This window comes from Urocampus carinirostris, chromosome 2 (assembly GCF_059441175.1).
Source record: "Urocampus carinirostris isolate Australia breed hairy pipefish chromosome 2, RoL_Ucar_1.0, whole genome shotgun sequence".
In the NCBI taxonomy this organism is placed as follows: Eukaryota; Metazoa; Chordata; class Actinopteri; order Syngnathiformes; family Syngnathidae; genus Urocampus; species Urocampus carinirostris.
The window spans coordinates 1,134,300-1,149,700 of NC_142350.1; the positions used below are offsets into that span (position 1 = coordinate 1,134,300).

At 39.9% G+C, this 15,401-nt stretch overlaps 1 protein-coding gene and 1 pseudogene across 3 annotated transcripts in view; both read right to left on the bottom strand.

Annotated features, from left to right (window-relative positions):
• Positions 1–3,031: 3,031 nt before the first annotated feature.
• Positions 3,032–15,401, bottom strand: part of vps45 (vacuolar protein sorting 45 homolog) — a 53,048-nt gene continuing 40,678 nt past the window's right edge. For 2 of the 3 annotated variants that reach the window (XM_088328229.1, XM_088328227.1), the window contains 7 exons: positions 13,294–13,429; positions 13,165–13,211; positions 7,729–7,836; positions 6,859–6,980; positions 6,668–6,799; positions 6,503–6,593; positions 3,032–3,482 (listed from right to left, as the gene is read on the bottom strand). In XM_088328229.1, the coding sequence (XP_088184355.1) occupies positions 6,527–6,593; positions 6,668–6,799; positions 6,859–6,980; positions 7,729–7,836; positions 13,165–13,211; positions 13,294–13,429 (612 nt within the window). In that variant the 3' untranslated portion in view covers positions 3,032–3,482; positions 6,503–6,526. The remainder of the gene's footprint in view (positions 3,483–6,502; positions 6,594–6,667; positions 6,800–6,858; positions 6,981–7,728; positions 7,837–13,164; positions 13,212–13,293; positions 13,430–15,401) is intronic. The other variant, XM_088328228.1, reaches the window with a different exon arrangement.
• Positions 10,395–10,537, bottom strand: LOC148370571 (5.8S ribosomal RNA; annotated as a pseudogene).

A 15,401-nucleotide genomic window follows, 5' to 3' on the forward strand; every position in this document is an offset into this window, starting at 1 on the left:
GCAAGTGTGACATCTGGCTCTGCATGAAGCAATAAGTTGTAATATTTCACTAGTTCTATTTTATCACCAGGCTATATGTACTCATGAAAAGCAGGCTCGCAAGCCATAGGTTCCCGATCAGTGCATTATGAAGTTTGCCCAGCGCTGTGTGTTCCATTTTCAGTGAACCACTCACAAGTTCCTGTGAGTGACAGCAGAAGTTCTTCATCAGAGCCACTCAAACAATTTAATTGAGACTTTTATTGATGTGACTGCTTCCATTTGTCTGCACATAACAGAGTATGGAGGAGAGATCGTGCCATATGTAGAAAGAAAAATCTTTGAATATATGTGATGGAAAGAAATGAACACATCGATAAATCACGTTATACATACATATACGACATCAATGCAAATAAGTAATTTATGTATTGTGTCATATTTTTTTATTAAAGGTACAGTGTAATATTTGACCACATGTGTATGGTGTTGTGCAACCGAAAACAGGTGCTGAAAGCAAAAGGAAGTATACAAACTACGGCCAATCAAAGCGACAGAATCACAAAATTAATATTCCTCACTTTTTGCGAAGAAAGAAAAAAAAGAAGAAAAAAATGGGGGGAAAAAAACCTTAAGAAAAAGAAATGTTAAACAATAAAGCAAAGTAAATTAGGGAAGAATATATATATATATATATATATATATATATATATATATATATATATATATATATATAAAATCAGTGTTCTCGTTTGCCCGCGTCCCTGCGTCCTAGACGTATCATTTTTGCTGGGGACGCATAGTGTCGAATCAACGTGCGTCCCTGGGACGCAACTTTTTTGACACAAAATGTTCATTATTACCCGATTATTTTTTTTTAACAAAGATTTACCGCACTCCAAACTTTTTGACAGGCAGATCCGCCATTGTTGTTTTGGTCTCGCGGTTCGAGTTTTCGTCTGCACGCCGATCTCGGCCAACAAGATCTTGTTGCTTCGAGATAACGTCATTGTTGAGGTGCTTGACATCGAGTTAAGGTGAACATCAACACATAATTGGTATTTTCTTCAGTGTTAAGTAATAAGTCGAAACATAATGCAGAACGTGATAACAACGGCAATAATTCCGGCACAAAAAAACGGTGGAGAAATTCTTCAGAAGATCGCGAAGGCAAGGAAAACACGAGCATTGAAGCAAACGATTCGACGAAAGAAAATAAAAGAATACTCCTAGCAAGAAAAGGACTTTTCTGCCAAAATTAGCTATGGAAATTCTGTTGCTGCAGGAAGAGAGAGGCAAGTATGAACGGATACGACATCAAAAAGAAGACTTGGCCATGCTTTCACTGCTAAAGATAGTTAAGTGGATGGCAGTATTTTCAGTATTTTGTATAATGTACAATATTGTGAACTGTGAAAAATCTGAAGCGATAACTGCTTTGTATTACCAATTACCGTATTTTCTGCACTATAGGGCGCACCGGGTTATAGGGCGCACCCCCCAAAAAATAGTTTTTGGTCTTATATCTTCTATAGATAAGGCGCACGGGATTATAAGGCGCTACAATGGGAACGTTGACAAAACATTCAGATGATTCAGTCAAACTGATTACCCCCTTAACATTCCCAAAGCTTGCAAAGAAGCAAATACGTGTCGTAGACACGTGCGGATGCAGTGTCCGTACGATGTCACCCAAATGCATCATTTCAAATATCATTCGGAAGGTTAAAGTCTTGGGATTCAAGAAATGCCAACCATTCCTTAGTTTCTATTTTCTTTTTCGCTCGCAACTTTACTGTGCATATGACAATAAACCCTTGGAATTGAGTTTAATTCACTCAACTCATCACAGCAACATCAAGATCGTTCTAAAACAAGATACCGGGAAAATATAAAGCCGCATAAGTTCTCACGTTCAAGAATGATACGCAATCATGGTCTTCTTACAACCGTGAGTGTAGTAAATCCAGGAGAGTAAAATGTTTACAAATACAGACTAATGAAACATGTTTCTTTATGGCGTAGTTTAGCAAGCTTGCTATTCATTCATCTTTTTCAGCCAATTGCAGGGTTTGTTTTGGCCCTCTAGCCTATCCGAGGCTCCGAATGACTTCAGCCAATAGCGATCGATTTAACGGATGATTGACACATCTTTTTCGGCCAATTGCAGGGTTTGTTTTGGCCCTCTAGCCAATCCGAGGCTCCGAATAACTTCAGCCAATAGCGATCGATTCAACTGATGATTGACACATCATTTTCTGCCAATTGCAGGGTTTGTTTCGGCCCTCTAGCCTATCCGATGCTCCGAATAACTTTAGCCAATAGCGATTGATTCAAATGATGATTGACACATTTGTCAGCCAAGGAAACGCCGGTATATAAATCCCAGCATACACCGCGGACTACTCCACGTTCGGGGGAAAATCGAGTCGGCGGCTGTTGCGTAAGTTGTGAGACCTTGCGATTTAATATTGAGCCATATATAAGGCGCACTGTATTATAGGGCGCATGGTCAGCTTTTGAAAAAAATTAAGACTTTTAGGTGCGCCTTATAGTGCAGAAAATACGGTAACTGTGATGATTAAAACTGAATGAAAATATAGATTTACATAATTATTTCAGCAATATTATTTTGTATAATTTGCAATATAGTTGTGAACTGGAAAATCTTGACGAGATAACTGATTTGTATTACCAATAAACTGTGATTATTAAAACTGAATGAATATATAGATTTATATTACATATTTGTCAACGATTTACAATTTCAACCCCGATAACACTAAATTTTGGGGACCCATAGATCTCTGTTGGGACCCATAGATTTTTGAGCATGCGAGTCCCCGGGACCCATCACTTTTCAGAGGTAAAATGAACACTGTGTACATATATATACTTGCAATTTCTTAAACCTGGTTCAATGAGGAACCAGGTTCAATGATTTTGAATTGAATGACTATAATTTTAACAATGTAAATAGATCAACAAAACAGGAGGAAGAGTTTCTGTATACATGCACAAGAGATTTAAATCTAAAACACAAAACATGTCATTGGTAATAAATGATTTACTTGAATGCTAAACAATGGAAAATATAAACGAAAACAGGAGAAATATTATAGTCAGTTGTGTATACAGATCACAAGGCTCAAGTCTACAACCTTTCACAAATGGGGCCGAAAAAACATCAATTTTGTGCGGCAATTAGACTCAATAGGGTTGCGGGGGTGCTGGAACCCTTCCCAGCTGACTTTGAGCAGTGGGGAAGGGACACCCCGAACCGATTGCTAAGTCAGTTGCAAGGCACACCAAAAACATAAAACTCACTTGCTCATTTACAACAAGGGACAATTTGGACCAGAAACTGGTGTTCCCAGAGAAAACACAAGCAAACACGAAAAGAACATACATACTCTGCACAAGGGTAGCTGCGGTAGCTGGAATTGAACCATGACCTCCACACCGTGGAGCTCTGCGCTAACCACCCATCTGCCATGCCGCCCCTGAAAAAACATATCCAGTAATAATCAACACAAAATTGTTATAATGTGCATATTTCAACATTGACCTGATGAATCCAAACAACCATAAACCTGCTGATGACTATTTTAACAGAATGAGTTTATACCCAACTATATTAAGACCCAGTAGAATTACTTCACACAGTGCAAAACTTACTGACAATATCTTTACAAATAATATTGAAATTGCAAACGTTAGTGGATTATTGGTTTGTGATATTTCTAACCACCAGCCAGTGTGTGATAAGGTTACTAGTCAAAAGTCAACATTAAAATATATTTACAAATGAGTAAGAACTGAAGAGATATTTAAATCACTTTATGAGGACCAATTTAAACAAAACTGAAAACAAAATATTGTACAGAGGATGTGGATAGTGCCATTAAAATATTTTGGGAAGTATTCAGTACAAATTAATAATAAGAATAAATCAGGAAAACATCTGTAGATAACTTGTGAAAAAATCGTTACACTAAGAACGAAGACAAATCCTGATATAAAACGTAAAAAAAAAATTGACGGGCATATTAAAAGATAGTACAACATTCTGTTGTATCAATTTGTTTCATTAGAACAATTGACGTGGATTGATGGTGTTATGATGCACTGCAGGAAAGAGGTCTAAATCTAGTGAAAGCTAGAGTTATTGTTGGTGATAGGAATGAGTGGAGAGGTGTTGTAAAAGGATAGTGGCATGTTTGGGCGCATTCTAAGGGATGGGCAGGGCACCTGTATGATGGGACAGGGGTAAACCAGTGAAAGCTGTCGGGCCCTGCTGTTGGACAAAAGAGTGTGTTGTGTCACCCTGACCCGAGTGACATGGCCGCTTTCTTGTGTCCCATTTCATCTGGAGGGACGAAAGCATGACGAATTTAGGTGCCGAGGTGCTTAACTTGTTTGGGTGTTTGGGCATTTGGGTTGGCCATGGTCCAAAAAGTTTTGTGTGCGTATTTTTGCTATTTTTTCCCTTTTATTTTCTTTGTTATTGTGTTTGTCTTGCTGTCGGTCAGCCCTCTTGAGGGATATGACCAAGGTAGATAGATAAATAGATAGATTCTAACTATTATGATGATGATTATTATTACAACTATTAACATGACTATTATCTTTTTGTTGTTATTATAATTATCAACTATATGACTATTCTTATTATTGTTGAATGTTGTTATTGTTATTGTATTGCTTTCAGCATTATATTATGCAAATTCATTACAATCTAGATCAATATCTAGAAAGCAGAAGTGGATGGTCTGCCGTGATTCCTACGATTGCAGCCGTTATTTTCTTAACAGACTAACTTGCGGGTATGCGAGCGTCTTTTTAGTAGCGTGAGGCTACCTCCCAAAGGCACGGTTTAGGATGAAAATTATATTATTATTATCAAAGCTTTTAAAACTCTCTCGATGTACCGTCTTTCTTTGTAAATATGTGTAATATGTATTTGCAACTGTATATTTTTGTAATGTATTTATTTGTATTTATTTGAGACATTTATTCTGCACAAGCAAATTAAAAAAGAGGGGCGGAGCAAACGCCAACGTTGATGGGAAAGTGGGGACCGGTAAAGGTGAGTCTTTGTGGACATGGCGGACAATAATGGATATATATTTTTCCCACCCTTACCTTTGGAAATATACACATTTTTTCCTTGGATTACTATCAACGGGCACCCAGAATCTGCAGGTCTGCAACAAATTTAAAGTACCTATATCATTTTGCGTTCATTTTGCTGGGAGTGATTTTTAGACTGTGTGCCTCAATGAGGGACATTTAGTTTCAATCGCGGGACTTGAAGTTTGGATTGGATTAATCTCGTGTTTGTTTGATGTGGGTGCATGCGGCTTATATACAGGTGCGGCTTGTGTATGGAAAAAAATCGGTTTTTCCCTTAAAATGTGATGGGTGCGGCTTATAATCAGGTGCGCTCTATAGTCCGGAATTGACGGTACTTTGTATGATGGACAACACACACTACAAAACAGTCAGTTGTGACCATGAGCAGTAATGAGATTATTATAATTGATACTCTTATTATATAGTGTTCTGAAAATGTATGGAGACAGCAATGATGACGGTGAAAGTAGTTATGGTGATGATAACGATGCTGATTTAGTGACTGTGCATCTACAGGACCTATGTAAATATTTATATTCGTGAGGTGTTTGTTACATATGAATACACAGGAGATCTAGCTGTAAGACACAACTATTAAGAAAGTCAAAGGGAAAGGATGAAAAAGGCATATGGTTCTTCCTATTCCTTTTCGGCCATGTTACGCTAACATTGTTTTTGACTCGTTTTATTTTATTTTTCTCATCTTGGAACCAAAGTTTCATTAATTAATTGCTATCAGTGTGGATACGCCTCTCTCACTCCCTTCCATACATGGTTAGTCTGTGCCTTTTCATAATTATATTTTATTTCTATTACTATTTATTTTGTTTATATTGTATTTCAACCGGGTGACACGGCGGCTGAGTGGTTAGTGGTCCATGGCACAGTTCTGAGGTCATGGGATCAATCCTGTGTGTAGTTTGCATGTTCGCCCTGTGCTTGCGTGGGTTTCCTCCCATATTCCAAAAACATGCATGTCAGGTTAATTGGCCGGTCCATATTTTCCCTAGGCGTTAATGAGCAAGTGAGTTGTCTGTCTCTGTGTGTCCTGCGACTGGCTGGCAACCAGTTCAGGGTGTCCCCTGCCCATTGCCCGAAGGTAGCTGAGAAAAGCGGTGCAGATAATGGATGGAGGGAGGTATTTTAACCATTGTGTGTGTGTCTGTGTAAAAGGTGTGTTGGGAGGGGAAGGGAAAGGGGATTTTATTGTCTAGTTGCACTCTGAATTCTTTTATACAGCGCTGAGTGCCAAATTGTTGCCTAAAAAGTGCTTTACAAATACATTTAATTTGATTTTTACAGATTGCTCCTCTGTAACAAAGAAACAAGAAAATTAGCATTCTGAAACCACTCCCTCTTTGCTCATATAAGGAATGTAAATAAATACTTCACGCAATGTTCAATGTCTGTTCTAACGGCGACCGGCTGCTTGCGAGCGCTCCCCGCCGCCTGTTGATGACATCACTTCCTCCAGGAAGCTGCAGACACACAAGGGGCGGAGTCAGTGCAGGAGTGGGCAAAGTCAGTGGAAAAAGAGGGTGCCGTCAGAGACCTTTTGGTGTTGAGCATGCTGGTGCCGCCCACCACAACTCTAACGCCAGCTGTGTTGCGATTGACATTGTACACACTAAGCGCTTCCTCGTAAGTGGCTCCTCCAATCACAAACACGATCACGTCTTGAGGCCTGTAAACGCCAACGATGTGGGTGTGGCTGAGCTCCGCCTGTTAAACCCTAACCCTTACCGGTCCCGGAGGCTGCTGGCTCCCAAATAAGGAAACTGGCTGTCCTTCAAACGACCTTTGAGGAGTTGATCTAGTGTGTCGTGAAGAAGGGGTTGATGTTGCGCGTACACGTTCTCGACGCCCTACCGGAGATGGGGCAAAGTCAGGGCCCGTGGGCAAAATGTGAACCGAGAGACAATGCCGAGTGGAGCATGAGAGAAAAGTGAGCTGCAGTTTTAAATATGTCCACTGAAGGTCAGCAAGGCCAGGCGCCACTCGCAAAATAAACCCATTTTAGCTCGAATTGCTGACTAACACTAAAGGAGTCTCAAATTTGTAGCCTGAGGACCATTCACGACCCTCAGGATGAAATTTAAAGGGAGAGTGTGTATTATTATTTATTATATCTCCCTCTCTCTATTTTTTCTCTCTTCCTCTCCTATCCCTTTTCCTTTCTCTCTTTCTTTCTCACTTTCCTTGTCTCTGTGTGTCTCTCTCTTTTAATTCTCCCTTTCTTTTAATTTCTCTCTTTTTCATTGTCCCTTTTTTCTCTTTCTCTCTCGCTCAATGTTTTCTATCTCTGTCTTTCTCTCTTTCTTTTTCCCTCTTTTTTCTTTATCTTGCTTTTTTACCCCCCAGTTTTTTTTCTCCCTCCCTACATTTTTTTTTATTTATCCGTTTTTCTTTCTCTCTCCCTCTCTTTTTCTTTAACTTTCTATTTCATCTCTTACTCTTTCTCTACCACTTTATCTGTTTCTATCTAATCTACTAGTCTGGCCCCCACGAAAGTGTTTTATACCATGTTGCCCCTCCAAGCTCAAATGAGTTGGACACCCCTGCCCTAATAACACACTTGTCAGGGGGCGCAGCCCAGGGGGTGTGGCCACTTACCTTCAGGCCTTTGAAGAACTGCTTAGTGATGGAGACAGCGTCAGTGGGCGTGATCAGGTCGCTTCCTCTGACTCGTTTTCCGCCGTACTCCACCACACACTGGACCATCTGGCGAGCACAGGAAAAGCGGACATTTTTTAACTGCTCGCCAAAGTCCAGCAGGTTTGGTTAGTTAAGACAATACTGTACACGAAGTAGATCAACTTTTACAAAAAATGTATACTTTTCGTGCAAACCAGAAGCTCGATTCCAAATGTGACTGACGTACTGTAGCTAGAATCTCACCTTCGTCTATATCACAAATGTGTCCAGAATATCCTGCCATTTGAAAACTTCTCGAGAAGCAGTCCATTTTCAGTCTCTGATTTTGCCAATATTGCCATTACCAAAAATTCAACTATGACCTTCGTGTTAAATTGATGTTTTTGGTGCAAACCAGAAGACCAAACTAATGTCGAGAACCTTCAACTCATGATGCATGCATCTAGAACATCTAGAACCTGCTGCATTGGCCAAGATTTTGAGACGGGAAGCTTGTCTTTTGAATTTACTTTTTTCACAGTTTTACGACTTTTCAGTAATTACTGAACTGAATTACACCCATTCTCAAGGTTTCTTAATTTTTAGTTTTTTTGAGTTTTTCCTTGCCCTCATGTAAGTTTCAGATCAGGGGATGTTGTAATGGTGGTCTGTGGAGCCCTTTGAGAGTTTTTGTGATAAAGGGCAAGACAAATCAATGTGATGTGACTTGACAAGAAGTTCAAGCTAATGTCAAGAGCCACGATACAGTGGTGCATGGGCAAATCTCCGAAATAACTGATAACAGATTTTGTGCAACGTGGAAAGATCAATAAGCTGTCTATTTTGATGATAACAGGAATTTGTGCAAACCCAAATTGGCTGATTACACGAAAAATGTGCAACCGATAGCAAGCAGAAAACGGCAGTCACAGTCTCCGCTTGAATTTTGTTCTTCCTCAGAAAGAGTATAAAAAGCTTGCTTTAAAATGACACATCAATTGCTATAGGTTGTCTGTATCATAGCGGTGTTCAGAATATTCTGCCATTAAAAAACCTCTTGAGAAATATTTTGGATTCTACAAGATTCTCATCAGCCGACATTCCTCCAACATGTGACGGACAAGATAAAAATTTGACTGTCCTCTAACAAACTGCAGCTCACCAAATGGCTGAAAGCAGGATATTGATCGACAATGGAAAAATAACTTAATTTTCCGAAATGACTGACAACTGATTATAGATCAAAGATAAAAAATGTTTGTTGGCAATGTCACTTCGGTCCTCGAGTTAATACAGCATAAAACGATTGAGGGGGGTAAAACAGCCTTCAATCTTAGTTATTGAGTTTATAAGGTTTAGGATTTAGGGTTAGGGTTTGGTCTTTATATTAGGTTATTGTTAACTGTTTTAGGCTGTGAAGACTATACAAGGAAGTGTATCAACTTTAGCCATATATTCATATTGTTGTGCTATCCACAAGAGCAACTCAATTTCAACATGTCCAGCGTCCACAAGATAACACTGTAGAGGCAAGCTGTCAAAGTGTCTGACAGCAAAATATTGATCAAAGAATGGAAAACAACTCAGAGCTCCAAAAGCGGTTTTGCAATGACTCTGAAAAGTACAAACAGCTTGCTTTAAATGTTACATTGATACACTTGTGTCAAATTGTAGCGTTTATATATTGGCCCTTTGCACGAGACGTCACGTTGCCTTCCTCAGCAGAATGAGAGTCATGACGGATGGCAAGAACCCCATCTCAGTGGGCAGCACTTGAATGAGAATTTGAGTTTAAACAAATACTAATAACCACAACAGAAGAATATAACCACGACTTTTTCGAGTGTGATTTATTACTTTGTGTGGACTGTGCCAGCGGGCATGGTTCTAAAGCTAATTTTGGAATTTTATGATATCCCTTTTGATGAAAACAGAAGATGGCAATGTTCATCTGCAATCAAACAGAGGGACTCCCAGCCCTCAAACGATTCTCGGATGTGCAGCAAATATTTTTTTAAAAGTACGTTTCATTTATTTCCGATCAATTTAATGTTAAGTAGGTACGAGGGTTGTGGCTAACCTGGACGCACCTGCAAAAGAATCTCACACCCGTAAACGTGAACGCACACTCGGTTTTTCCTATGTTTTTCAGCGTTGAGTGTCTGACAGAATGGGTGTCACTATTGTAGTCTGTATAATGTATGTATTAAGAATATTGATTTGCATGATTAACCCCTTAAAATTCCAGTCAAATACGCCTAAAATCCCAATCCAAGACCTACCCAAAATAAAATGAGTACAGTAAGACCTCGGTTATCGCGGTTAATGGGGACCAAAACCACCCGCGATAATTGAAAATCCGTGAAAAAAAGTTTTTTGTTTTTTTTCACCCATTATTATTGTTTTAGACCCTGTTAATGGGGAACAAAACCACCTGCAAAAAGTGAAAATCTGCGAAGTAGCGATGACCCTTCAAAAAAAAAAAAAAAAAATTAATTATTATTTTTTTAGACCCGGTTAATGGGGACCAAAACCACCCGCTAAAAGTGAAAATCTGCGAAGTAGCGACGCCCCTTCAAAAAAAAAAAAAAAAAAAGAATCTCATCTCATTATCTGCACCGCTTATCCTTATTAGGGTCGCGGGGGGGCATCCCAGCCATCTCCGGGCAATGGGGAGGGGACACCCTGAACTGGTTGCCAGCCAATCGCAGCTGCAAATCACATTAGTTCTCGCAGCTTGCTGCGTTCTTCATCGACGCACGAGCCGAGTGATCCACCGCTAAGAGTCGTACAGGTGGGCGATTTTACGTCCGCCCGGGACGATCGGAGACAAATTCACGACAGGGTTTTTATTTGCGCCGCACCGCGGGTGTCGTTCGGGCGCGATACGCACGACACCGACACAGTTACGGGGGTGCCGCACACGTCTGCCGCCTTTTGCACGCCGCGCGCGGACGGCCGCCTGTCGCCTACTGGGGTCTTCGGACGCCGCCGCCTTTTCTCGCGTCGCGCCATGTGGCGCCGCGTCCGCCGAACTCGCTGCGTCGCGCGGCCCGGGAGTGACCTCCCACCCCTTCCCCGGCCCATCCAGCCGGCCACCTTAACCCGCGTCCGCTGAAAAAACCCGCAAAAAGTGAAAATCTGCGAAGCAGCGACGCCCCTTCAAATAAAAAATTAATTAATTAATTAATTAATTAATTAATTAATTAATTAATTAATTAATTAATTAATTAATTAATTAATTAATTAATTAATTAATAATAATAATAATAATAATTAACCATTACAGACCGCGAAGCTCTGAAGCCGCGAACGTCGAACCGCAAAGGAGGTTCCACTGTACTGGTGTTGAACCATTTGGAGCATATGGACGGTTTTGGTCGCTTCTAAAAGTGACGTTCTGCCAAACTGAATAAATCACTGCATGTGCTACAAACATTGAGTAATCTGAATTGGAACACACGGAAATAGAACATTTTTATTCTCACTGTTTTTGTTTTTTTTTGCAAACAAATGCCAGCAATTGAGTGTAGCATGGGCATTTTAGCTGGAAAACAGATGAGGCAATAGCTTGAAGACTTAGCCGGTACCTTTTCAACTTTGATCACAATAAGAAAAACTAAACATTGTATTTTAAGCATTTTTCTGAGTGAAGGTTTAGGCGTTTCCAAAAGGTGGCCATTTGGAGACAAGCAGTTAACAACACTAAAACCTTTGCAAAATGTAAATTTAATTTGGCTACATTTTTAGACATTGTGCAAGAGTTGTCAAATCAAATCAATGATTGTGCACACTTCAGCGTAAAAATGGTGATTCCCAGACTGCCTTGCGCGCGTTATTTTCGGGTCTGAATCGAATGCACCCCCCAGAAAACAGCATAAAATAATATTTTCATTGGCTAATGTGTCAATCATCATTGAATTTGATGACTACTGGCTGAAAATATTCGAAACTACAGAAAGCAATCTACCTTTTATCAAACAAGCGGGACTGTTTGGCAGAGTGGTGTCAATCAGAAGGATATGCCGGAAGTCATCTGAGTAGTCTGTTTATTTTTTTAAGGTGAGTTTTGGAACGAAATGAATGAATTACATGAAGAAATATCTAACAAAGCAGACAAGCTTTTAGGCGGATCTTTTTTTATATGTCGTCATTATTCGTGTGTTTTGTAGTAAATATTTTACACGGTTGGATTCACTAGATTCTTGCAAATGTAAGGAGGCCATAACTGTGTACTTTAATTGAATTTGATGGCTTCAAGACGACGTCTTACTCAAATTACGCCGGCTCTATAATATTCTTATTTTTTGTTTGAGACTGATCGTGATGTTTCTGTGATAAGTATATTTTGAAATGGTCGCCATATCTTGAATGGCAAAAGTTTAAGCTTTCCAGCAATAATTGCCATGGCATATTTCATTGACTGGTGACATCGTAAAGACACATATTTTGTTAATCGAAAGTCCGGCGGGCTTTCGGAATGTTAAGGGGTTAACACAAAAAACGGTGCGCTTTCGAATGGGGCGGGGGGTTCTGCAGGGAAGTGAAATTTAGCCACAATATTGATAAAAAAATGTTAGCAGCTTTCGGTTGCAGTTGATTTGAGATTTGATGGCACTCTGCATAAAACATATCAGCATAAACAGTTAACGTTAGTGTCTTACCTTTACAATGTTGAGGTGCCTCCCTGCATCAGTGAGAAACTCGTACTGGTAACCCAACCGGCTACAGAGTGGTAAGCATCCAGATTTATAAGCTTTTAGATCAGTATGGTGATACACCATTTACAATATAGTGGTACAGATTGTGTGGACTGAATTTGGGCAGACTGGACTATTTGATTAGATCTTTAAATATGGCAGGAGGAAGAAAGTATGGGTCGGTAGCTAGTGCTGCTATCCCCAATTTCTCTTAATAGTGCTCTTTGTGCTTTCCAAGGAAAGCCACCTCATTTGATAGCTGTACAATATTTGTTTGACGAGTCATTGCCAATGGTGTTAAATACTATAGTTTTTTTGTTGTTGTTGTCTACCGTTTACTGGCCTCACCTATTATTTACAACGGTTCACTGCCTTCCGTCATGGTGTCGTCAGGTGGTTAGGTCACGTGTGTGCAAAGGTTCAATAGCAAAATTGTGTCCAGAATATTCTGCCATTCTGCCATGGGGCAGCATTAGCTCAGGAGGCAGAGCGATCGTCTTGGGATCGACTCCCGGCTCCTCCGTGTTACATGTCGAAGTGTCCTTGGGCAAGACACTGAACCCCTAATGCCCCCGATAGCAGGTAGTTGCCTTGCATGGCTGACGCTGTTATCGGTTAGTTAGTATGTAAAAAGGAAAAGTGTGAAGCACATTGTAAAGCGCTTTGGGAGGTCTTCATTGACTTGAAAAGCACTATATAAATGCAGACCATTTACATTTACATTCAAAACTTCTTGGGAAGCAGTTCTGATTCTTTCCTCACCTGAAATTTAACAAAAACAAGAAGGACAAGATAAGAAAACTACCGTCCTTCTTGATTACCTTGCGTTGCCTGTCGGACGCACCCCTTTTGGCCAGCAGGTCCATGAGAGCGGGCAGGACACTGTTGCTATGACGCTCGTAGCGTAGCGCGTATAGCGCCACCAGACGGACGGCATCCGGCTCTGTCACGCTGGGGTTTTGTAGCAACCGCCGCACATTCTGGGCACAAAATAGATCTTAGTCACATACTAACGTTTGTATGGAATGCTGGAACTTTCGACATCTCTTGCTGGATTCCACAGAACACGAAAAGGACACAAATTTAATCAAGAAATGGTCCAGTTATCGCTCAAAATGATGTCAAAACAGTACCCATCAGAATTGTGCCTAATAATTGAATTTAATGCGAGAAGACTAACCAAAAACTAATCCTGAGCAGATCACTTTTTATTTACCAAAGCAGCCTTTTTTTCAGACCTCTATTTTAATTTTCCAATTATTCTAGTCTCCATACTGCTTATGTAGTTCCCTGCAAATCAAAATGTAAAAATAAGCCTTACATACCGGTAAATATGGTGCATAAAATTGGAAATGTAGGTTACAATGAAAAGATACTGTACATCAGGGGGTCGGGAACCTTTGGCTCTTTTCATGAGTATACATCAGTGATAAAATGCTGTTTGAGCAAATTCTTAAATAAAGTTCCAATTTTCACAAGCATAATGCAGGATTAGATCTTGCTTTGCCAAAGCTACTCTAATCAAGAATGGAGTTAGGTCCATTATATAAAGGGCACAGTTTTAACCACAGCGTCACCAACAGACACTATTTTGGCTGTATATCTTTAAAAAAATCCTTTATATGAAAGCTCCTTAAATAATATATGTTCACTGTTGGGAGACTTTTGGGTAAAAAACTCACATATAAATGTAACAACCCACAAACAATAGCCAACCACACAGAACAATTCGATCGGGTAAGTGGTACGAGTGGGCGCAGCTATGCAACACAGCACGCTCCCCTCTCTCTCAAACATGCACTAAATGGAAATAGTTCCATCACTTGTTCAGTTGCAGTTTTTTGTGACATATTTACTAAAGAACTCTGCTTTTGAATTATGATTATTATTATTGCATCTTGTTTTGAAACCATTTTTGAGGAAAAAATGAAGGTCAAAATTAGCCTCAATTATCTTAAGAAACTGTGGTAGGGAAACAAGTTTGAAGTGGTTTATTTGTTCATATTGGACATTGGCTGTGGCAATATTATGTCATAAATGTGATCAAATCATCGAACGTCACACAAAGAAACAAAATGCGCTGAAAAATTAGCTATTTTTTCTGAAGAGCAGGTTTGGTTTGTCTTAAAATACTGGACTGTCTCAGAAAATTAGAATATTGTGATAAAGTTCTTTATTTTCTGTAATGCAATTAAAAAAACAAAAATGTCATACATTCTGGATTCATCACACATCAACTGAACTATTTCAAGCCTTTTATTATTTTAATATTGCTAAATTTGGCTTACAGCTTAAGAAAACTCAAAAATCCTATCTCAAAATATTAGAATATCATGAAAAAGTATACAAGTAGGCTATTCAACTAATCACCTGAATCATCTAATTAACTCGAAACACCTTGCGAGGTTTCCTGAGCCTTAAAAACACTCAGCTTGGTTCAGTAAACTAAATCACAAGTATGAGGAAGACTGCTGATGTGACTGCTGTCCAGAGGACCATCATTGATACCCTCCATCAGGAGGGTAAGACACAAAAAGAAATTTCTCAAAGAGCAGGCTGTTCACAGAGTGCAGTTTCAAAGCATATCCACAAAAAGTCTGTTGGAAGGGAAAAATGTGGCCGGAAACGCTGCACAACCAAGAGAGATGACCGCAGCCTTAACAAAATTGTTAAGAAGAGCCGCTTCCAGAATTTGGGGGAGCTTCAAAGACAGTGGGCTGAAGCTGGGGTCCAGGTATCAAAAGCCACAGTTCACAGATGTGTCCGGGAAATGGGCTACATAGCCGTATTCCCATGGTCAAGACACTTCTGAACTCAAGACAACGGAAGAAGCGTCTGACTTGGGCTATGGAGAAGAAGCACTGGACAGTTGCAGAGTGGTCCAAAGTCCTCTTTTCAGACGAAAGCAAGTTTTGCATTTCATTTGGAAGTCAAGGCGCCAGAGTCTGGAGA